Source organism: Ambystoma mexicanum, chromosome 2p (genome assembly GCF_040938575.1).
Source record: "Ambystoma mexicanum isolate Mex_15411 chromosome 2p, UKY_AmexF1_1, whole genome shotgun sequence".
NCBI lineage: Eukaryota > Metazoa > Chordata > Amphibia > Caudata > Ambystomatidae > Ambystoma > Ambystoma mexicanum.
The window spans coordinates 904,255,904-904,281,525 of record NC_090923.1 but is presented as its reverse complement, the minus strand read 5'-3'; the positions used below and the strand labels follow the sequence as shown (position 1 = coordinate 904,281,525).

Sequence of the window (25,622 nt, the reverse complement as noted above, 5' to 3'; positions counted from 1 at the left end):
CGCAAAACACATATTTGGAGGAGTGTATATATGTATATGGAGCCTACAATAGGGCACATCCTCTTCCCCGAGTTAATTCCCTTCAATTACCTCTTCATTGTGAGCAATCTTCTCTAGTGCATTTTGAGGGAAACAGAACCCTTTGTAGTCCCTAAGGGTGTACCTCAAGGATGCACATAATTAATGCCCATTGTGTTCAATGTTTCATTATCACCTGAAGTTAGTCCTGATAAGGGTGGAGGCTCAATGGACAGTATTAAAATGATCATCTCCAGCGACCCATAGAGTATAAAGTTTCAAAAATTAGATGGTTTGATCTACGTACTGGATATATTATCCGTCGTTGGGTGCAATCTGGAAGTAGTTAGGAAGATTGCCTACCAGGACAGGAGGGAGGATTGGCTACCAGGACAGGAGGGTAAGACAAGGCAAGCAGCAGCACGGCACAAGCCATTGCTAAGAAAAACACACCATGAACTACATACTCGAAACAATCTATGCCATAATGATGGGAGCCCCTCTACTGAGAACGAACCAGGCCAAACAAGCTGTACTCGGGGCCATATCTCTGCAGATCATTCTGGTCGGGTCCACAAGGACAGTTCAGACCTAAAATGACAGGCAATTTTCTTTGGAGCAAGAGGATTAGTAGCAACCCCAGACACTGTTATAGCCATGTTGGGCATCATATGTGTGGCGCAACTACGGTGCTTTCTCTCTCTCGGAAGACAATTGGAAATATATTGTGCATCATGAACAATGTTCCATCATATTTTTATGTCAAGCACCTCAAATCTAACTAAAAGACTTGCTCTGCCGAACAATATCTTGGCAGCAGGGCAACATAACCACGGAAGGTTACTAGATTTCGAAATGCAGACCAATACAAATATTTTTTACGTACCTATGGTTCTATTGATTCCCTTCTCGGCCTGAAACAGAAAAAAAAAATAATCAGTGCTCATTTCCCGCTTGCATCATTTGTTCTCCATTTTGCCGCCCTTCGCTAGATATTGGAAAAATAACATGTAGGTGGGCCACCAGAGATGATGCAGGAGAAAGGGGAGTGGAGTGCTCTGCTGGGCGGAAGGAAGCACAGGTGGCCATGTGTGCAGTTGGATGCATGCACACATGTTGTCATACTCGACCACAACCCATCTGGCAGGAATCCCAGATATAAACCCACAGCCTTCAGTGCACTTAGGTCATTCAGATTCTTTGAACTCTCAAGAATCCATTGGCAGGATAGTGGCGTTCTGGATTTTTTTTAATCTACTGGAATGATTAGTCGTATCTTTAGAAAGTGTGTATTGACACACGTATAAGTGACATATGTACTGGCCTTTGGAAAGGAATTGCACAAATGGCTCATCATAGCGCATTTTCCTTAGAAGGTGTCCTTTTGGGGTTAATTGTCCAGACAGACAGCTGAGCACATACAACGATATCAGGTGTAAGCAGGTTATACTCTCAGGTGTACATAGTGCTCAATTTCTCTTGTCCGATTGGGGAGATGAAAATACAACTCCATCGCAATGTGCTCATCTGTAGGCCTGCTAGATGATCATCTAGCAATACCTTATACATTTCACCAAATACATTTTTCACACATCACTTGAAAGAAGTCATCCTGCGATGCCACTTCCACCCTCAAATTACCCCATATTGGCCAACTGGCAATCAAGCTTCCAATCAGGTACAGATTTAGCATTTCTCCATATCTCCATATCTCAGACAGGCGGTTAAAACCATCAGGGTCCAGAGAATCAAACTTTGCCCTTTTAGAATAAATGGAGCAAATTAATCTATCACCAATTTCACTGCTTGTATAATAGTAGGGAAGGAGGAAAATATGTTTTACCCCAAACCTTATATTATAAAAATCTTTGCACTGAGGGAAAAAAAAAATGAAACTTTGTACAATACCAGCTGCATAACTTAAGAACAAATGTGTTTGCTGGATTTCTTTTTACGTTATTCAGCCAACATAGTTATAAAAAAGTCAGACAACTTGTTGATCCTAGTGCAAACATGTTTAAGTATTACGGGTTGGGCCAAAACTTGTTTGCTCCATTTGGTGGTAAATGAATTTGCTTAATTTTCCTGCACAAGGGCAATGTTTAGATAAGCTGGCCTCTGTTAATCAGTATCACTTTGCTTGTGGCATTTGACACAACAGACAACCTTCACAAAAACGTCTTAGGGAAACATCATCTAGCTCCAGCCGTTTTGGGCTAGCCTGTCTGGCACATCAAACACCATCAGTCTAGTAAAACAAGGTCACATCTAATACAACCCAAGTAACATGTGGCACCCATAAATGTTCCGCAGCCACTACTACTCTCCTCTTTTTCTCCCATAACAGCTGATGGTTTCTAGACAAGTCCGCTCTATAAAAGTGTCATCCAAATGGGTGCCCCCTGCTCCTACACAACTATCAAGGACAACATTGTCTACCTTGTTCCAGCCTTGGCTGATTTCTGCAATCACTCCTTTGCCACTGGATCCTTTCCCATCACTCCGCAATCAAGCACTCCCTGTGCACCCTCTCCTCAATAAGCCTTCTTCAGACCCTTCCTGTCTGGCAAACTACCGCCCTATCTCCATTACCCCCTTCCGGGGTAAACTCTTGGAGAAGCTGGCCATCTGCCAGCGTATCCACCACACTGAATCTGTTGGTGGTCTCCAGGCCCAACAGTCTGGCTTCAGAGCTGCACGAGGCACAGAAACTGCCCTCCTGAACACCTCTGCCTTTGATACGTTCAATCATGCCACCCTGATAAATCGGTTCTGTGAAACCCTTTGCATCACAGACCTGGCTCTGGACTGGTTGACCTCTTTCCTCTCGGACTGACCTTCCCAAGTTCAACTGAGCCCTTTTCTCTCCACCATCTGACTCTCCACCTGCAGTGTCCCTTAGGGCTCCATCCTCTCGCCCTGGCTTCAACATCTACCTGGCCCATCTAGCCCAATTCATCTCCACCTTCGCTTTTAACTTCGTGTTATGCAGATGACACACAGTCCTCCTTCAAGCTTCCCTCCTTTGCCTCCTCCCCTTCCCCTCTCATTCCTGACTGCCTGTCTGCTATTCAGGCATGGTGCACGGCTAACTATCTCTGCCTTAATGTCAGTAAGACAGATTCTCCTCATTGGGACCTCTGCTCACTCTTTCCGTCCCTCACACACTATGGCCACCCTCCATAGGCCCTCTCCCCTCACCCTTCTGTAAGTAAAAAAAAAAACCTTAGTATCATCTTCAACTCCTCCCTCTCCTTCTCTCCTCACATCACAGACCTTGCCAAGAAGGCCAACTTTCAACTGAACCTCTTCAGAGGCATTCTCCCTTTCCTCACCTTCCCCCAGAAACTCAATGTCTCCAGAGCTCTGGTTCTCTCCAGGCTGGACTACTGCAACAGCCTCTTCCTTAATATGCCTAACTCCTCCCTTCACCCCCATCAACTAATCCAGAATAGACAGACTTATCCTTGGCCTCAAGCCCAGGGACCACATCTCTACAGCCCTACAAACATTCCACTGGCTCCCAGTTGCTGTAAGGGGCAAAAGACCCTCTGCATCATCCACAAGGCTTTCTGGGGTCTGGGACCCTGCAACATCCAACGCTCTCTCCCTAAATACCTCCCTGCTAGAGATCTTCGGTCATCTAGCTCCAACTCTCTGCTAATCATATGCTTTTCCAAGCAGAGAGTGGGAGGTCGATCCCTCTCCTCAGCAGGTGCCTTCCTCTGGAATGGCCTCCCTGCCCCAGTGGTCGAAGTGTACGAAAAGAAGTAGTGGAACTATGTTCACTGATGGACTGTCCCCGCTCCCCACAAACCCCATCGCCATGCCCTCTCCCACACGCAATCCAAACCTCCAAACACACTTGCTGTTTAAGGGACTGTTCAGTGCACTGCACTGAAGAGAAATATTCAGCTACTTCCTACACTTATTTTAAAACTAAACCATTCCAGAACGGTTTATTTTGAAAACAAAAGAATGGGAACAGTAAAACTTCATTAAAAAAAGTATAGGAGCACTGGACCCAACCGCTCCTGCCCACTTAGACCACTGCCCTCCCACGCTCAGACTTGAGCCGGATCTCCTTAAGTTCTGGATGCTTCTCAAGACATTCCTTTTCTCTTCTTCCTTCCCTCTACCCCTCCCCAGCTAATGTCCCCGTCTGCCCTTGACTGGCTGCCTGGTTCCTTCAGAATCTTACAGGGGTACCAGGCCCCCTAGTCCAGTCTACCCCTGCACTTTGTCTCCCTGACCCGCTCACCCCCCCAACCCTCTCAACCTGCACTTGCCCTTACAGGCCCCTCCCCCACGCACTAGCCTGGCTGAGCCTCCACCCTTGTATCCCTTCCAGCCTCTTACCTCACACTTAGCTTGTGGACCTTCCTTCGCCTGCACTCTCTGCTTTCCCCTGGCTCTGTCCACCTGGCCTCCCCTGGCACTCGCTTTTCTCATGGGTCCTTCCACCCCGACTGTCAGCCCCCCCGACCCCCACTCTCCCCTGCACTTCCCGTTACTGCACTTGCACAATCAGAATGTCACAAGGCCTAGCAGGATTGTTTTTTTTGTTGCCCTCCTCGTTCCCCCACCTTCGTGTCTTGTTGCGCCTCGAAAAACATTCAGTATAGGCGCATTATACCATAAATACACAATAAAATAAAGAAATAAAACCAGCTATTTGACCATTTAGTTAAAGCCACTGATTTCCTGAAAACCACTCCAAACCATCCAGCCTACTAGCCTTCAGGAAACAACTGATGGTTCAGCTGTTGTCACATCATTCAGCAACCACAGAGTCCAGAAGCCTTTTCTCACAAATTCTTGGTTGCCTCCTTGGCACTATATGAATACTCATAATATACATCAATAAAGCAATATTAAAACCAGCAGGGGATTCAAGTGTCACATTCAGCAATGGGTAAATAGAGTGGTTGAAGTTACCCAACATGCCCTAGTGCCATTATTGATTAGCATACTCCATTCAGGTACTTCCTTACCCCTGAAGAATTATTCTGCGGCTGCAGCAGAAGTCGCACATGCTTGATCACCCGAAGTTTCTGTGAAAACTGAGAAACAGCGTCAGAGAGGATTCTGATGACATCATGGGCCGACACCCCTTGATCGTTCAGGTCTGGGATACAGATGGTGACATTTGTCGACAGCGACTGGTCACACACTTCCAGGCATCGCTTAGCCACATCTGACAGCACCTTGATTGAAGGGGAGAAAATGAGACTAAATAAGGCCCTTGTTATAGACCAAATACTATTCGAAGGAAAACTTGGTGGGGCTGCCAACCAGTTTGTGTTGCCAGGCTACAATCCCGCTTACTCTAGAAATCCTACAATCCTTCCTTTCATGCTAAAGGATTTATTTTAATCATATGGAACAAGGCATAAAATAAGCAGTGTCGCAGAGCAATTTGCTATGCAATTCTGTAGGTTTTCTAATTAAATTGGCACTTCTATAGCAAAGTTAGCTATTTAAGTTACCCTGTTCAATGAAAGCACAGCTCACCTTGCATTCCTCTCTTGCCTTCAGAGCTCTCTACACCATCTTTTCTCTGTTCTCTGCAAGTTCAAAGGGGTTAATGAAGAGAGTGCAGCAGTAATCATCCCCTTCACTCATGTGCCAAATGGCCTTTGTGGGAGTGCTGCACACATTTTATTTTATTTTTCAAATAATTGCAAACCAGAAATACATCGGGATAATACTGTTATTAAGCCAACTGTATCCTGTCTGCCAAAGACCAGTATGCGTTAGTTTTTTTTCCTTTTTTTACAAAAGGCTTTCAATTCCTTTTCTAAAAAAAGGTTACATAATGCATAATTACAGTATTGCTACTGTAAAACACTGCATTGTCTCCATGCTTTACAGTGAAGTATATCTAAATCTCAGTGTCAACTAGATTTCATTTTGTTGGGAAAGATGCATCATATCGACGAGTGGACACTTTTGAAAATGTACATGACCACACGGCCAACTGCTTTGGTGGCAGACCTAGTCCTGTGGCCTGCTGGTTACATACAGCTTGCAACTGGTGCTCAACCCATGAGTTGATCCCATACTCCTTGACATTCTATCTTACCATGTTGGTTTATACCCGCTACCCTGAAAGTGAGATGGGCACAAACTACAATATTCTGCCTAGTTTGCCCAGTTCTCTGCCTGGTACGTCATCCACTCTGCTTAGTCTTTTACATAATGAATACACAAAGCTAACTTGATATTTACTTAAAGTAGCAATCCATATTTTCATCCAGTCTGTACATCTACAGATCAACTGCAAAACTGTACACTGTAGTGGGCCTCCAGAGTTCACTTTGCTCTATGATTATGATTGCATTATATATTTGCACCTGCAGTAGAGAGCTGGTCAAACTGATTTCAGAGTCTTTTTATCATATCTATTTATTTGTGTCCATTCATGGAGCTTACCTTTTTACAGACAGACACTCATCAAAGGCTTGCAAAGCATTTTTGCCCACTCGCGTAGTCGAGTAGATTTTAAGAAGGGCCAGTACTATTTGCAGGGGATGTTGGAAACTTATTTAAACTTGACTTTGCAGTAAAGTGGGTTTTGCACCATTTTACAGAAAGAATGTGCAAGGCCTGATTTATCTCACTAATGTCTTACTTCAGCGGTATACAAAACAGCTTTATTGTTGGTCATTTTGTATCTTGGGTACGAGTATCATCTGGTAGCATTAAAAACATTAGTACAAAATTGCTAATCAAATGGGTTTGTTTGCCAATCAAGAACAATGTGATTAGCAAACTCTGCTAATCAATTTTTGAAAAATAATTTATTCCTCGTGGAATGATTTAGCTTTCAAATCTCCTAGCAACCAATTGGGCAGAGTTCGAGACACAAGGGTGGGGTAAGGATTTTCAGAAACCCGGCCAAGGGTGCTACTGCAAAAGAATTACGATTGCTCAATGCAAGTGCAGTGTTATGGGACTCCAGTATTGTAATTGCATTGTGCTTTGAAACTTGCTAGCACCATTAGTAAAACAGCAGTGGAAGAGAACAAGAATTCAGAAATATATGCAATATTTTCTGTAAATAGAGAAAGCACGTATGTGTTTTTATCATTAGGTCAACACACAGTTCCTGCGTAAGTGACAGATGACAAGATTGGCTTCAGTTCAAATGTAAACAAACAAGATATTTGTTTCCACTGTTCCTACTCATTATCTGTTAGAGGGTGTTTGGCGCGATATAAGAATATACTAGATCGATATATAGATGGTCAACAGGGATCTTTGGACTTCGCCTTTAAAATGCATTTGTTTCAGCAGCCTGGCAGGAGTTCCTTAGATTTGCACAAAAGGCTACACCACAGAACAATGAAGGGGAAGAGCCTGGAGGACTGCAGGCTCACAAAATCGTAACCTGCCTGGGTAAGAAAAACAAGCATATTTAATAAAAATTGGCACTCTTGATTTTTAAATCTTGCTTCAATAATTCGATAGCACAACTAATTCACGATGCTGAACTGTCTTGGAAACAAAGCAGAAGACAGCTTTCAGATGACTTCACCCGGGGACAGTAAACTGTTCATGAAAAAATGTGTAGATCATTTTCAGCACCAACGCACATAATCGACAGGTTCTGCTGGACAAGTTGGAAGCAATGCCAGTTTCCCCTTCATGTCAAAATACAAACTCATAGAATGTAGCTAGCAGTTAGCAACTAGCATATAAGAAGACATTGATATGAAAATATAGCAGGATGTGAGTGAAGCCTTGCCTTCCCCATGCACAGAAATGGATAGTCAATGCTGAACTGAAAAAGTACATTTAGTAAAGATGACAACTGCCCTTTGCACCGCCAATGGTGTTCAAGAAGATGAGGCAAGGAATCTTTGGGGACAGAGCTATTCAATCATCTACTAAGGCACTGAGGAAACTTCAGCTTCTTCAAGAACACAGTGGGAAGAACATCCACAACCTTTCTAGATACCCACCTATAACGGCATGGGTCTTAAAAATGATGAGTACGTTCCAGAACCAATGAAATCGGGGCCCTGCGAGTCAGGTGCTCTGATAATAACTGAGTTGGGCAAGAACAAAACATTTAAGCATAGGCAATTCCTAAGAAATTGCTGTCAGGAACTGCCCAAGACTCAATCATTTTTTCGAGATGTTTCAATTTGGATGAACCATCAATCAGGATCAAGTTAAACCATGATGTAGTGGAACATCTCAACAGAATAAATGTGGATAATGAATGTTTCAAATGATAGGGGTTGGAGCTCCTTTGAAAAGTATGGACTTTCACGAGCGGAGTGAGTTCACGTCAAACATTCTGCTGATTACCACAAAATTGCACCATGCATTGAAAATATATACTACAACAGGAGTGGTCTCTTGCTTTGGGTTGTGATCTAGACTGTGGCAAAAACATCAGGTAAACATCTCTGAAATAGAGTCTGAGGGCATGTCAAATAATACTACTCAATAGGGGATATTGTACTCATGAATGAATTCCCATCTAAATAAACTACAGCTTAAGTCATGTACTGATAAAATACCGAGTTCTTTTCAGGATCATGACTCGTGTGTCAATATTTTAGATAAATACAATAAGCATCTTCTTGAGTTAGTGGAGTCAGAGACACTGTGGATAGTAAAAATAATTGGAAAAGTAAGGACAAGGAATATAGAGACAAAATTAGGGCAGCTAAGGCCGATTTTTTCAACTCTGAAATTGAGCATGCAGACAACAAGACCAGCAAACTCTTCGATATTCTGAAGAGTAATGAAAAACCTGCAACCCTTACCCCTCCATTTATGCCCACAGAGGTGGATTGCAACACGGTCTAAAAAATGCCTTTCAAGCCAAAACAGAAAAAGCACGACAAAATATCATCAAGGCCAGATCTTCCGTTAAAAAGGACAAGCGACCCACAGAAGTGGAGGCAACTGTCAGAGAACAGCTTTTTAAATTTGACCCCATTTCAGAGGCAGATCTGCTAGAGGTGTTGAATAATATGAAACCTACCACCTGTGTAGAAAACATTTTACCACGTAGTATCATCCTCCAACACAAAGACATTTTCGCTCCTATCCTCCGGAGAATAGTGAGTGCATCTTTTCAAGAGGGTACAGTGCCCAGAGATCTGAAGAAAGTCACCATCACCCCACTTGTTAAAAAAGCTGGCCTGGATCCTAAGGACCCAGCTAACCTTCGCCCAATAACTAACTCGAATTTCGTTCTTAAACTACTAGACAAGGTAGCAACACAGCAATTTCACCACTTTGTAGAGAACCAGGAGGTTTTGCACCATCAACAATCCGGTTTCAGAACGCCCCATAGTACCGAGACAGCCATGCTGGACCCTCAGAATCAGATGCTGAGTTTGCAAGACAAGAATAAGTTAGGGATGCTGATGCTCCTAGACCCAAGTGCCGCTTTCGATCTGGTGGCCCATCATCTTCTCATCAAGGCACTTAGAGAGAACGTGGGCTGTTCCGAAGGAGCCATTGATTGGCTTTTGTCATTTCTATCTAACCACCAAGCCAGAGTCCATTGGGGTAACAGTTTCTCTGATCCCTGTGACATCCTATTTGGAGTTCCCCAAGGGGCCAGTCTGTCCCGATGCGGTTTAATATATATATGCGCACTCTGTGCAGCTTATTGGTGGAAGCAGGAGTGTTGTTTACGAATTACGCGGACGACACCCAACTCATATTGGAATTGGGGGTAGTCTTCACGCCACGGATAGCGAAGTGATTGCAAGGGTTTACAAGACAATAGACGACTGGATGCAGGCAAATTGGATGTGCCTGAATGACTCAAAAACCGAACTGATGCTGTTTGGTTCCAGTCGCCAGTTGGCCAATCTGGGGGCAGAGAACAATTCTTTCCAAATCAAGAATGCCACTATTTTGGTGGCCCCTAAAGTGAAAACCCTGGGTATGCTGGTCAACTCTGCGGTCGATTCTCATACCCAGACCAGCTATCTTCAAACAAATACGGTGTATTATCTCAGGCTAATGAAAGCAATTAAGCCGTTCCTTAATGAAGGCAATATGGCCACGGTAGCCAGAGCCATTATTCTATCTCGGCTTGACTACGGGAATGCTTTGTTGTTAGGGGCCTCATCTAAGAACCTATCCAGCTGCCAAGTGATCCAGAACAATGCGGTCAGGCTAGTTAAGAATTTGAAGAAGAAAGACCATACTACTGCAGATAGATTATCTCTGCACTGGCTTAGAGTAGAGGAACGCATAAAGTTCAAGGCTCTCTGTTTGGTACACAAGTGCCTTTATGGCATAGCGCCGGACTACTTGAAAAAGAGCTTAGTGCTCTACACTCCCAGGAGAAGTCTACGCTCGGAGGGAAAGTGCCTTCTGTCTGTGCCTAAGTTCAAGTTGAAATCTGGGTTGGGTAGATCCTTCCTGGTGATGGCTCCTAAATTGTGGAACAGCGTTCCTGAAACTCTAAGGTCAGAAGTAAATCACCTTGCTTTCAGGAAGCATTTGAAGACACCTTTTTAGATGATGAATCCAGGGAAAGCAGTGTTCAGGGTCATTTATCAGGTCGCAGTATTCGTTATTTAATGTCTGTCGTGCAGCTGCTGTGTTGTAAGTTTAAGCGCCCTGAGGCCCTCGGGCTACCGGCGCTATACAAAAATAAAACACATACATACATACAATAATTTTCAAAACTCCAGCATGTTAGGGATGTTCTTATCTGATCATCAGTTTAGAGCATGAGATGTCCGATTGCAGCAAAATAAACGACTCCTGGAAGCAGGTGGTGGACTCAAACTTTACTCTAAATCTGGAAACTGAACACAAATACTCAAGCCTCGTCTAGAGAGAACTATAACGGATCCTTTTGGACCGAGCTCAGAAATGCTGGCTCTTCAGGTCCTCAACGGCAGCCAAGAAATTGATGTTGAGTCTGTCATAGCCCCAAATATTGATGAATGGTCGCTAATCATTCGCACAAAATCTGTGGGGAGATAGTCATTTTCAAACAAAAGGGGAATGAAAAACAAGGAAGTTTCGCAAATGTCCTGTCTAGGTTTACTTGATTCTTATCCAACCTACCCATCCTCCTCAGGGAAGATTTGCCCTATGAAAAATTAGGGGTAGTTTAACTTCTCTAGAGAAGAGCAGTGATACATTTTAAATACTACCAATATTATCCTTTGCTACGTTTCATTGCTATAATTTCCCCAACAATGCAAGAAGTATTAACATGCCGTTATGAATGTGCCTGATCAGGAATAGCTCGGGCTCACCCTTGTTTTGGCCAGTGCTTACATACCACCACTAACTGATGTTATCATTTTGTTGACACCTTGGTCCTTTAACTTTAAATGGGCCTCATTACGACCCAGGCGGTAAGTTACCGCCTGGGCCGTGACTTTACCACCATGGCGTAAACTATGTTTACGCCATGGTGGTTGGCGGACTTACCGCCCCATTCCGACCTTGGCGGGGCGGTAAGTCCCCAATCCCCATTTACCCTTCCCCATTCCCATTTTTGCCCCATAGGGTATAATGGGAGTGGGGAAGGCGTTAATTACGCCACCGTAAATTACGGTGGCGTAATTAACTCCATGGTCCCTTAGCGCCATGGATTTTAACACCTGCTAAAAGCAGGTGTTAAAAGCGCCATGGCGCTAAGGGACCTCGTACTCAGGCTGTAAGGGTCGGCGCTGTTAACGCTGCCGTTAACCCCTTACCGCCTGGGTCGTAATGAGGCCCAATGTATATAAAAGATAGGGGGTACTTTATTGTACGTTTAAATATATATATATACGCAACTTAAAGAAATATAACATAAGATGGGCTACTTTATATCACGAATAAATGAATAGTTGGTGGTTCTGAATTCTGTGCATTTGAAATCAATGGATTTATCCAATTATTTGATTAATTTATTTGTGGGAGCATTGGGTGTGACCGAGCAAACCTTTGGTTCTGTTGGATCTGCAGTGGAGTGCTGGGTGGAGATTAGGTCCCGAAAATGATGACACTCATCAACCGCGTTGGTCAACATGGCTCCCCTAAAAATAGCATTGCTCACCTTATCAGTGATCACTGCAAAATCATGGCCATCAACTGGAACCCCCAGTAGGACGAGATGGTGGAACTTTAACTGCGTGTAGGGCTGCACAGGCAACACCACTGGTTCTCCATCAAGTAGCTCTGGCATTTCAGGGATCAACCTGCAAAGGTCATCAATGACTCCTCCATCCATTCCCAGGAAAGACTTCAGATTGAAGGCCTTCATCCCATCAGACAGAAGGGGAACTAGTACAGCAACAACGTGAATCTACAAGAACAAAACAGTAATTAAGGAGCCACATGGCGCATTAGGCACAGGTTACTCAAAAGATAAAGAAGGCAAACCAACCCTTAAACGTAGTCCATTCAAAGAGTATGTTCATAACAACAAAGACGAATGTGGTTGCATTTATTGATCTAGATGCATAAAGGACTTTCGACAAAGCTCTGTCCAGACTTAAATAAACAGAAAAGTAGAAATAATTACAAATTGTCCAGTACAACATTTCATTTAACAAGCGGTAAGAAGATGTGCTTTTAAGGGAAGTGTGGAAAGTGTAGGAGGGGGTATATTAAAAAAGAAACGTTAGTTGTTAATTTAGACGCCAAAAGCACATAAATGAGATTGCGCACAAGGATGGGGGGACAGCCAGAAGCAACAAAGAAGAGAAACTGAGTGAGCAATTAGATGTATATATATATATATGTACACCTCATTATGAGTATCTGTGAGATAAATCCGTTGAGATACCATCAAATGGATTTACCGTTACTGCCAGTTGGTCTGGCGGTAATTCCGCCAGATTCCAAGTGGTGTTATGGGAGTGCTACTTCCCATTTATGGAGTCCATAGAACTCCAAGGGGAATTTTGGGAAAATTACCACCGGCGGTAATTCTGCCGAAATGGCAATTTTTTTTGCGTTAAGGTGGCGGAATAATCACAAGCATTTTTCTAGAGGTTCTCCCCCAGCCCCCAGCTTACTGCCAAACGTGGCGTGGTAATGCGGCTGTAATGCAGTGGTAACCTGGCTACCACTGCATTACCACCGATTTTGGTCATACCACCAAACTCATAATGAGGCCCATAGACGGATACCAAAAGGGAAAGAAAAGGAGGCAGGACAAGTCATTAGATTAACTTAAAAACAATGCATCGAAAGCAAAACTCAAAACAACTAGGAAAGGGAAGCCAGCGAAGTGTGGCGAGAGATGGAGGGATGCGAGAGTGGGGTGGAAGGGATAACGCAGGATCTGCTCTGGATTAAGCATGGGATAAAGCACCCATTTGTTTCCTAGGCAGACTGCCGCTTTGTTATCTTGCAAAAGGAATAAAGATACAGAAAGGCAAGGTTAGAGTTAAGGAATCTACAGAATTGTTCAACCTGTGCTACTTTTCAAACTCAGACCAAGGAAGGCTGCCAATTCAGGGATCTTAATTTCTACTCAGAAAATGCGTTTAGCTTTGTATTACAGGCGCACACTTCTATGCCAGATGCGCTACACATCCCATTGTGCCATGTGTGCGACTCAATGCATACCGATCCTCGCTTCTCTGCGATACCCTCATCATCACCCTTGGTTTTTTTGGTTGGCCATCCAGCTGCTTATTTCAGAAATGACTCAGAGCACCAACTACTCTCCCATGTCAATCCCCTGCTAATATGAGCATAGGAGTGTTCCTACCAGCTTCAACACAGGGGTTTCCTGGCTTGGGTGAGAAAGGGAGTTTAAGTCCAATAGGCTCTGTAATGATGGTGGAAGCCTACATTCCTTGTTCTTGAGACAGGGCTATTCTAAATAAAGGTTTACTTTGTTTTCTGGTAAGGGGTAGGTTTCTTAGCTAGCTGAGTCTTCCGGGTGAAGCATAGCAGCAGAAGTGGGCCTCTGGCTTCCAAAAGATGGGCCTTTTGAGTACCATTAAAAGTTGTTGCTGTCCTCCGCAAATGTATAAAAGGGATAGACAGAGGTGGGGAGGAATTCCGACAGTTATAACTTACGAGCAAAAGGAACTAAATACTTGGAATGGGGAAAAAGGGAAGACATGGGCGAAGTTATTGTTTATTACTTTTTTATGCATACATGTCTATAATATATGCTCTTGAAAACTAAATAAAGTTGATTAAAAAAGGGCAATTGAATGTAACAGTAAAGCAAACTTTGGAATCACTTTACAAAGTCAATAAAGTTGGTGAATACTCTTTGGACATGCTAACACATTTATCCTACACCCTGAAGTGACTTCAGTAACAAGGATGGTATTGCATTTATCTTAAACACCAATATACTTTTTTTGACTCTGGGTTTCAGGAAGGAAGGTTTAGGGAAATCGGTTAGAACATACCTTCTTATAACATGAAGACAGTTGTAATCCGCTAATGAAATCGAGGTAAGTCTTTCCCAGCATTAAAAGTGTTCAACAAATTACAACCTATGAGGGGACAAGCACTGTCAAAGTCAAACGATTAGGAAGGGTGCCTTTAAGAAGCCAGGACAGCCAAAGTCAATTGGACACATCAATAGTTCCGATGTACTTCTTCTTGGATAAAGTCTTTCACAAAGTCAGATAGTTCAAGAAAATCACTGAAGAGACACAAGCTGTTAGGCCTGTGCAAGGGGAGTTTAGATAAACTCCAAAAGGTAATCCAGTGCACTTCTCAAGTGAGAAAGCACTACTTATGGCAATAAGGCAAATACCCCAAGCCCCCACAGTACCTCTGGTTTGAAGAAAGTGTTCCAGCTGGATTCCTCCTTGCTACAGCCAAGCAGACTCTTTTTCCTGAGTCTTAGTCGTGGAGACAAGAGGGAAGACGTCTGGCGGGCTCCTGTGGCAGTACTATGGAGAGGACTTTGTGGTTTCAGCACCTCGCAAACAAGCACTGATGGAGAATGAATATCCCGGGTTGGACTTTCCTTGCTCCCTCGGTCCTGGACTCTGGATCAGGACTCTGGATCAGGATTTCCTGCTTCTGGAGGGACCTTAGGAGGCTCCTGGAGCTTTTGGCCAGATTCATTCCGCAGAAGACGTTGCACTCGATAATGGACACTCGACCCCTGACATTGGGCTTCTGCAGCACTGGAGAGGCACAGCAAGTCGGGGATTGGGCCAAAGTGGAGTTCGTCTCAGGACCAGCCCAAGGGGAAAAGTCGTTCCATCCGGAGCTTCTGTGTCTATTTGAAAAACGAGGTCAGCACAGCAGCAGGGCTTCACTGGACTCTTTGAGTTCCAGGAGGTTGCAGCAGGCTTCTCTTCACAATGTATTCTTTGGATGTTTCTTCCAGTGGTCGACTCCGCATGTAGTCCAAAGAACTTCGCCTTTTAAGCTCGTTCCCATTCATTCACAGCCAGCCAAACAGGACTGGTTTCATTCAGGCACACCTACAGACAAAGGACAGGGTAGTTTCGGGACCTCCCTCACTTCCTGTCCTTCCAGACACACCGGAGCCATGGGTGGGCTTCTGGGTCTGAAGCCCACCAGAGGCAAAACACACAAAGGGCTCAAGCCTGTCTCAACCTACAAAGTAAAAGCCAACAAAGACCTTACAAACAGAAAATTGTGAAAAAAAAGACCGGGGCCATTTTGACAAAATGGATACCGATGGGTGCTGTACTGCAGCTGAGGGTTCAGCCTGCGGTAGAAAATCACAATGGTAGGAAAATTAAACCACTGCTACCAGCCATTTGTGACATAAAAAAATGCTACATGGGAGAGTAGGATAAGGGGCTACTAAGTAACCCCCCAGCACTCCACATAAGATGGGGTGTACTGGACCTACAAAGAGAAAAGGTAAGTAAAGTTAATTTCACTTTACTATTCCTGGGAACAGTACTTCACACAAGAAAAGGTATGTAAACCTTATGAGAAATCTAAAAGGATTTCTCTGCTACACTACACTGAAGGTGCTGTGCGTCGCCATACAGAGATGCCTATGGAGTGTGTAAGACTCCAAAAACAGAGGAAACACAATCCAAATCACGTCTAAACACATGAGAGTGAGAAAAAGGTCTCACTCACTCCAGGGTTAAAATTAAAAAGTCGTTAAGTCCAGCAAAAGAGCTGGGGGTCTCTAAGGTTGAAGGGAATTAGCACAGAAATGATAATTCTCCCCAACACAGTGAGTTTACCGGCACCCTGGTTTCCGATACGGCAATCTTGTAATGAGGCCTACAATGATATTGGGTGCTATATGGAAAGTGTGACTTTGAAGTAATAGAAATACATTTTGTTTTTTAAAACGCGAACATTTCCCCATAGACTACAAAACTAAACAGTTCGCAAAATATAAGGCAACTAACAATGGATGGTATGGTGGAACATAATTGCTGGAACATTGATAATGGGCCAAAAATGACATAGAAACCTACCTTCTCCTCAGCAATCAGCCCAGTGGCTACCTCCACCTGAATATCACTTGTACCCCTCGTCCGAGGGAATGCATCGCGCTGTACACTACCAAGTACCCTCCATTTCTCCAGACTCTTTTTGAAGAACATAGATAAAGCTCCATCATCATCACTGTTGAAGATAATGTCCTTCAGAGAAGTAAAACGTTGCACCCGGGAGTGCCACCAAAGGCCATTTACCACACTGCTTGTATAGTCCTCTTCTGAAAGCAGGTCATTTTCCATCTTTTGATATTGGATGGCCAAAGAGGAAAATCCTTTTTGCTCTGCATATTCCAACGTATGACGAAGGGCCTCACTCAGTGCCATTTTGACATCTGGACTCTGTTCAGAATTTTGCAGTCGCTTTGGAAGAGCCACCATGTTGATTACCCTCTGAAGCTTCCCTCCCGGATTGGTGTGCATTTGCCTCAACACTAGCACTGCATCTGTTTCAGATTCCCACAACCTGAAAGACTCACGCTCTCCATTATAGGACGGCCAACCATCTGAATCTTGCAGATATCTTTCCCCCTCCCTCAATGGTCGGATCAGCACATCAACATGTGAAAGGAGCTTCCTACTGTCAGCCTTGCATAGAAAGAGGGCTGTGTCCCCAGACAGGTGGAAGGGCAGATCGTTTCTCTTTCTTTTTGGGGACATCACAGATAAAGCCTCCTTGTAGAGGAGTTTATCTGCATGGAACTTTGCTTTCTTTATGTTGAGTCTGGGTCCACGGAACAAAATGGCTGGTGCGCGTAGATCAAAGTTGAGCTTACATTCTACTTGAAAAGGAGATTGAAGGAAGCCACACTGCAAATCTTTGAACCGTAAAAGTTCCCGGGAGCCTACTATGAGGTCCTCTTCCCACAACTCCTTGCCATGCAAGAAGCTCAGCATTTCACACTCTGCATGTGTGACACAATCCTTGAATCCCACCAGTTCAATCATAAAGGACTCTAAATCTCCATTTTGTACAACACTGGCCTGCATCCTCTTCTGCGAATCCTCAAATCTGTGGCCGAGCCAATATTTCAAGAGCTGCCACTCATGACGTCCAAAACACTCCACATCAATAGGGAATTTCTGATGACACAAGAAGTCCTGGAGGAACACCTCAACTTCTTCCGCCTGCTCTGGAGAAAAACAGGAAATACGAAGGTCATCCCCAATCTCTAGCTCGGTGGGAATCCCCAGCAGACTGAACATTTCCAGGAGGAGCTCCTTCAGATTGATTGATCCCAAGAACTTCATTTTCACAGCAGACAGCTTCATTCTTCGTCTGTATTTCTGGTGAAGGAAAAACAAATGCATTAATATTTTGCCAGACTTGGGATTCACTTTCAAAGAGCACAGTTCAAAATATTTGCATGTGCTTGCACACATGCAGCATATAATGCAAAGCAGAACACTTCGGTAACCCGCATATGGACCATTAACGGTAGGAGATCATTGACCTTTATGATTCTCAAGCAGAATGTAGCATTGCCAGTATGAGAGATAATGTAGGGTTGTTTGGTGTGGAAACAAGAGCTAGAACATTTTCTGGGTCTGGATCAAGCCCATTATTGGAGAATATGGGTCCAAAGAAATGTAACATGCACTTGCCAAATTCGTAGTTGTCAGCATTCAGTAGGAGGTAGGCATCATCTAGGGCTATGCAGATTCTGTGAAAGGTATAGTCATGAACTTCTTGGCTTTTCCCAAACACAAGAAAATCATCGCTATAAATTTAGACACTGTGGAATGAGCAGTTTCTGTGAATTTCATTTTGAAAAATGCCTACCGCGGATGAAGAGTTAAAGCAGAGCCATTTGAATAAACCAAGAGGAGTTGCAAATGTTGTGATATAGATTGGGGCTGGATGTAGTTCTAGCTGCTGGTAGCCTTTGAATAAATGCAGCTAGAAGAACACAGTCACTCAATGTAATGGGTGCATCATGTCTTCTTTTTAACCTTTTTTTATTTAAACAAATAAACACTGACAGGTCTTGACTGTGACATGGTGATCATATGAGCATACATCATTCCTTTGCGTTTTATATGTCCTCGTTGTCTCTTGTCTTATCTCATCTCATCTGACAACTTATTTATTCGCAACTTTTTCTATCATATTTGTCATGATTTGTATCTAGGTTCCTCCTATCACAGATGGTTTTTCAGGGAGTCTCAACATCAACGGAGGTAAACATGTCTGTATAAACGCATTCCATGCTTCAGTTCCCTCACATCTTTGATGCACCCCCTTCTGTAATGCTCTGTGCCACACTACAGGCTCAGCCAGTGACCAACGCCTTAAATCTGCCCACTAACCCTCAGTCGATTTCCAAGCCATAGTACTTCTGCATTTTGCTAGTACACAAATTAGGTCCTTCATTCTCGAGGTGCATAGCATACTTCCCCGTCCCTTGGGAATAAGCCCAACAAGCAACTCAGGGGCCCATGTTTGCATCTGGAGCCCTCCCAGGTTTGCCCTCTCTGCCAGAAACCCACAATCACTGGGCATATCCAGAACACGCGCATCATGTCTGCTACCTCCTGGACACACCTTGGGCAGACCTGGCCGCTTGTCCTAGTATATTCGTGACAGCTTATGTGGGGTCAGGTACGCCCCTGTGCATCACATATAATGGAGTACGCTTAAACCTAGTGTTCCTAGAGACTCTTAGTATACATCAATACTCTCTTCCATTCCTCATCCGTGAAGACTCTTCCCATGTCCAATTCCCAATTTCTGTCCACCGCTAGCTCCTGTGCGTCTAGACCATTCAAGAGCAGGTTATTTGTTACCCCCTTACAACACATCATGCATCATATCTAATATTGCGTTGGTCTCCCTCCCATCCTTTATGCCCGGCCATCTCTTATCCATTCTTCCAACCATGCTCAAATATACCAAGAACTGTCCCCTATGTAATCCATATTTACTGACCAGGGTCGGGAATTCCAACAGATTATCTTGCAAGAGGTCGCCCCCACCATGACAATTCCCTCATTTTCAAACTGCCTTCTGAACCACATCACGGGTCTCATTGCTCCTCTGTAATCCCCACTAAGGATACACATGTGGAATAAGGGTCCCCAAAGATTTCCAGGCCCTTCTCCACAAGTTCTCGCCAATTTTCAACATTCTAGAGGCTCTCAGTAACCCCACCTCCTCTGCCCACAGCACCTCCTTCAGGAAGTAATGTCCCAGCATCGGTTGCAGCAGCTTGGTGTCTTGCGAGGCTTCATCATAGTATCATAGCATAGCATCTCAGAGCCAACTCACTACAAACTGCAATTGCCCCGCTAAGTAATACAATTCAGGGTACTACTATGCCACTACCAAAGTCCCTTTGCAGTGTGCATAAAGCTATTCTATTCCTCCCACCCCCACAAGAACTCCCTGGCCAGCATATCTAGACTAAGAAAGAACCCTCCGGGTATATCATAATGTATATTAGTAAAGTGATATATAAAGTGATATATGAGGCACGGAAGTACCAGCATCTTTAACGGTGCTGCCCTGACCGGAACTCCAAAGGGGCAGTTGCTTCCAGAATCTCACGGAGTTGGACTACTACACTGTCAAAAACTATATAAATATATATATGAGACAATGCATTACTTACCGTAAAAGCATTTCTGATGGTTGTATCTGCTTAGATTCACATGCTGTGCATAGTCCGACATCCAGTGGTCACTGCTGATATAAAAAGATGTCTATGTTCCTTCCATCCGAGCAGGGAGGAAGGGTGGGCGCATGTTAATCTAAGCAGATACAACCATCAGAAATGCTTTTACGGTAAGTAATGCATTGTCTTCTGAGGTTTGTTAATCTGCTTAGAATCACATGCTGTGCATAGACTAGCGAGCCGTACCCGGAGTTGGAGGTGGGTTGTGAGAAGGAACAGTAGAGAAAAGATGTCTTAATACTGCTTGTCCCACCTGGGAATCAGATCTAGAGTGGGCATCTAGACAGTAGTGTTTTGTAAAGGTGTGTACAGAACTCCAAGTTGCCGCTTTGCAAATGGACTCAAGGGGAACATTTGCAATGAATGCTATGGATGCCCCAGTGCCTCGAGTAGTGTGCTCTTGGCTTGAAGGGTAGTTCTCTCTTAGCAAGAGAGAAACAGAGAGTGATGCATTGAACAATCCATCTAGATATAGTGGACTTTGAGACTGCATCTCCTTCTCTTCCTGCTGCCACCGAGACAAAGAACTGATTAGTCTTTCTCAGTGGTCTAGTTCTTTCCATATAAAACATGACAGCTCTGCGCACATCAAGTGTATGCAGGCTTTTTTCTCCCAAATTTGAAGGGTTTTGAAAGAACGTTGGTAGTTCTATTGACTGGTTGACATGGAATTTCAAGATGAATTTCGGTGCAAACCTTGGGTGTGTGCGTAGAACCACCTTATCTTTGTGAACTGTTACAAAGGGGTCTAGAACAGAAAGAGCCTGTAGTTCACCTACTCTCCTAATGGAGGTGATAGCTATTAGGAAGGCAGTCTTAAGAGTGAGGTCTTTAAGAGTTGCCTTGTGCATGGGTTCAAATGGTGAGCCCATGAGCCTGGTAAGTACTACATTTAGGTCCCAGCCGGGAGCTGGGTTTGCTATCGGAGGGTGTATTCTCTTTACCCCCTCCATAAAGGCTTTAACCACTGGGACTTTCCACCATGACACTTTAAGTTGGGAAGTGGTGTATGCAGAAAGTGCCGCTAGGGGGACTTTAATAGAATTGAATACTAGACCTGAATCCAGTAAATGGGTCAGGTACAGAACAATTTGTGTGGGGGAGCAGTCAACAGGGTTGATGTTTCCTCCTCTACACCAGATGACAAATCTCATTTGCTAGAATAACAGTGGCAAGTGTTAGGCTTTCTAGCCTCCCTGAGGATGTCCATGCATCTCTGCGGGAGTTGTAAATGTCCAAATTCTATGATCACAGGAGCCAGGCTGCTAAGCTCATGGTCTGAGGGCATGGATGCAGTGTCCTGTGACAGCATGTTGTATGGGCAGGGAAGTTTCACTGGAGGAGATAGAGACATCTCCGTCAGGTGAGCGAACCATGGCTGCCGGGCCCACATAGGGGCCACTAGTATCATGGTAACTTGTTCCTGGTGCATCTTGTGCACAATCTTGTTGAGAAGGGGAGTCAGGGGAAAAGCGTAAACAAATTTCCCCGACCATGGAATCGATAGACCGTTCCCCTTGGATTGGTTCTGGGGGTACCTGGAGGAGCAATCTTGGCATTGGGAGTTCTCCAGAGTTGCGAACAGGTCTATTTCTGGGAATCCCCAGTGTGTGAAAACGTCGAAGACAATGTCTTCGTGTAAACGCCATTCGTACTCTGAGGGCAGAGGGAAGTCTCTGCTTAGTTCGTCTGCTAGCAGATTGAGTTCCCCTGGTACATGTTGTGACAGTAGGAACATGTGTTTGAGAGCCCACTTCCAGATGTTCTGGGACAGCCTGGACAGTCCTGGAGAGTGTGTGCCCCCTTGTTTGTTGAGGTAGTACATGGCTGTGGTGCTGTCCCCGAGGACCATCACTGTCTTCCCTTGTAGGTGTGTCTGGAAGGCTTTTAGTGCCTTGAACACAGCAAGTTGCTCCAGTAAGTTTATGTGCTTGGAAGCTACGCTCGGAGTCCAAACTCCGTGAGCAGTCTGATGGGATAGGTGAGCCCCCCATCCTGTGAGGGGTGCGTCTGTGGTTAGAGCGGCTGCCACTGCGGGGGTGGCAAATGGTTTCCCTATTACCAGGTTTTCCTTTGACCACCACCGTAGCGAGAGAACCAAGGCCTGCGAGACCACCACTAGATCGTCCCATTGTCCGCTGGCCTGACACCCCTTGCTGTTGAGCCACTCTTGCATTGGGCGCATGTGCAGGCGCGCGTGGGGTACCAAATAAATACATGACGCCATCATTCCTAGAAATCGCATTGCATTGCGTACCGTCACCTCTCGACCTGCTACATATTGAGGGATCTGAAACAGTATGTTTTGGACCCTCTCGGAGGGGAAGACGAGGCCGTCCTTTGTTCGAATTAGAGCCCCTAGGAATTGTTTGACTTGGCTGGGGTCTAGGCTGGACTTCCTCTCGTTGATGGAGAAGCCTAGTTTGAACAAAAGGTCTACAGTCTTTTGGGTATTTGAGAAGCATGTTTCGTAAGAATCCCCTGTTATGAGCCATTCGTCGAGGTAAGGGTATACTGGGATGGACAACCTGCGCAGGTGGGCCGCTGCCACTGCCAGTACTTTCGTGAATACCCTCGGTGCTGATGCTATCCCTAAGGGTAGCACTCTGAACTGGTAGTGTTTGCCCTCTATCATGAACCTGAGGTATTTTCTGTGCGCTGGCAACATTAAAATATGAAAGTATGCATCTTTCATGTCCAGTGTTGTCATGTAATCTCCTTGTGATAGCAGGGGGATCACTTCCTATAAGGTCACCATACGAAACTTTTGAGGTTTGACAAATTTGTTGGCTGGGCGCAGATCTAATACAGGGCGTATGGTTAAGTCCTTTTTTTTGTACAAGGAAGTACACTGAATAAATACCTTCCGTTACCTGAGATAGAGGCACGACCTCTATAGCTCCTTTTTCCAGTAGCTGGTCCACTTCTTGTAGAAGGATGGCGAGGTGTTCTGGTGTCATGCGTCGTCCCCTTGGGGGTCTGTACGTTGGGGAACTGTTGAATTCTATACAGCAGCCGCGGGCTATAGTTGATAGTACCCAGCGGTCTGAAGTTATTCCCTCCCATGCTGGAAGAAAGGATGTTAACCGGCCCCCGACCGGCGATGCATGGGAGGGGACCAGAGTCTTCGAGTCATTTGGTGTTGGTGGCTTGGGAACCTCTAGGGGTAGAACCCCGACCTCTCCCTTTGCCGCAGCGTTGTCCTCTCTGGTTGTATTGGCTACTGGTGCCTTGGTTAGAGGACCAGTTGTTTGCAGAGTATTGCTGCTGCTGATTTTGCTGCTGGCGTTGGCCTCGAAAAAAGCGCCTATTGCCATAGCCACGTTTGTTAGGAGGCCTAGAAATCTGGTCTAGGGTTTTGATGGCGTCAAACTCTTTCTTTGCCGTTTCTAGTGCCTCATCAACCGCCTTTCCAAAGAGGTTGGCATCTTCCATAGGCTTGTTGATTAGAAATGCTTGTGTTTCAGGTTTAAACCCCGAATTACGCAGCCAGACATGGCGTTTGAGGAGTATTCCTTGGACTAGGGACGGCCAGCCGTTTCTGCAGCATCCAGAGTGTTTTTCACGATGCTTTGGTTGACTAGAGTCCCTTCAGTAATCGTGGCCAGAAGGCGTGTACGTAGGGTTTCTGGTACCTCCTCGGCGTCCTGACGTAGCTTGCTCCATTGTGTGCGTAAGTTATCCATCTGCGTAACTTGCTAGCAAGGAATTGTTGTTTGCAATCCTTGCGGAAAAAGCAGCAGAGGCTGTGATCCTCTTCCGCAGGGCATACAATTTTTTGCCCTCCTTATCTGGTGGTGCTTTGCTGGTAGACAGCGGGACCCCTGCTCTTTTCCTTGTATTTGTCACCACTAGGGAGTCTGGTACAGAGTGGCCCCTGATGTACAACGGGTCTGAAGGGGAGGGACTGAATAGTTTTTCTATCCTCGGGTTGACCCTTCTGACCAACGCGGTGTAGATAGAGAAGGGATAATTCGTCTCCTTACTGAGGCGAGGAAGGGAATGGTTTGGCTGACAGGGGGTTTCTCCTTGATTACCTTCTCCACAAAGTCAATGTCAGGAGAAATCTCCCCAGTGTCCATTTCGAAATGCGCTGCTGCCTTGCGTAGTAGTGCATTAAATGTAGGTTGCTCGTCTATAGGTGACGTGTTCCTATTAGGCGAGTCCTCGGGAGTGGACAGGTTTTGTACATCAGGGTCTGAAAACGCTGATGGGGAATGCCAGGGCTGTGAAGCACCTTCCTCTGGGTCTTCTCCGAAGCCCGCCCACCTATATCTGGATTTTCTTCAAAACCCTCTTCCTCTAGGTTTTGTTCCTCTTCGTCGCCTAAAAAATTGTCCTCCTCCTGAAAGTGTGGGTCCTCTTCAGTGAGGTCATATAAATTTATATCCACTTGGGAGGGATTAAACACCCTAGGGAATTTAGCCCTGGGGTCCATCTGAGGTCCCTATCTTGCCCTCTTGGGTGGTGGTAGGTTTTGAGTCTCCATAAACCTCTCCATCTTCTCCATACAGAACTGGAGTCTCTCCAGGGTCTCATGAGGTACCCCTGAGCGGTCTGGGGAGGGAGTGGGGGGAGATGGTGGGTAGGGGGGCGGGGCGGAATTTTCTTTGACCTGAAAACGATTTGACCTCTCCCATAACGTCGAAGAAAGGTCTCTGTCGCCGTCTGAAAAGCCTTCTGGTAGGCTAGGAGTCCCTTCAGATGAAGGGGGCAGTTCCTGGCTTCCTTCAGGCCTTTTCGGCGTTTCTCTAGCCTTCTGAGCGGTATTCAGCATATCTTTCGCCGTCCGCTTCTGGCTATCAGCGGAAAGTATCCTCGCAAGGCTCTCGACGACTAATCTGTCTGTGGAGGGCTCTGGTATTGATGTTACAGGCGTTGCGCGTTCTACCGCGACGGGCGCTCTCTGACGGAGCGCTTCGTCTGGCGGTTTGGGGGTAGCGCCCTTATCTGGGGGAAGCCCAGTCACTGGTCGCGTCTGCGGTTGCGAGGGGGGCTTAAGACTCTTACGGTCTGAGGAGGACGCCGGTAGAACCTGCATCTCCGTTAGCGCTGATGACGAAGAAGAGCCGTGGGTTATGTGTTTATGGGAGTGTTTTTTGTGTGCGTCAGTGTCGCCGGGGTGTTCATCCCCATAAGCAGGGTGTCAGCCGAACTTGTCGGGGCCGGGGACAGACGAGGAGGAGCGCGAGCGCTCCTTAGAGAGGTCTACGACTTCCTTAACGGATGTCAGGTTATCACATTCCTCGTCACTTTCTGTGGCGGCGGCGGGTGAGGAATCGGACCTTGACATGGCGTAGGCCGCCCACCTTTTGACCCTGCGGTCCTTTAAAGTCTTAGGCTTGAGAAGCTGACAAGCCGCGCAGCAGTCTTCCTTGTGGTCGAGGGGCAAGCAACGGTTACACCGTTTATGCTCGTCTTTCCAGGTAAACTTGCCCTTGCAACGCGGGCAAAACCTAAAGGGTGTCCTCTCCATAGCTGAGGAAATATTTCACTGCGATAACAACCCCGAGGGAAA

General features: G+C 45.3%; 1 protein-coding gene across 2 annotated transcripts in view; it reads right to left on the bottom strand.

Annotated features, from left to right (window-relative positions):
- The window catches only part of LOC138566892 (titin homolog), a 635,448-nt gene that overhangs the window by 407,055 nt on the left and 202,771 nt on the right, over window positions 1–25,622 (bottom strand). For both annotated transcript variants that reach the window (XM_069644618.1, XM_069644619.1), the window contains exons 3-6: window positions 16,410–17,717; window positions 12,065–12,313; window positions 5,013–5,225; window positions 905–932 (exon numbers count right to left, since the gene is read on the bottom strand). In XM_069644618.1, the coding sequence (XP_069500719.1) occupies window positions 905–932; window positions 5,013–5,225; window positions 12,065–12,313; window positions 16,410–17,717 (1,798 nt within the window). The remainder of the gene's footprint in view (window positions 1–904; window positions 933–5,012; window positions 5,226–12,064; window positions 12,314–16,409; window positions 17,718–25,622) is intronic.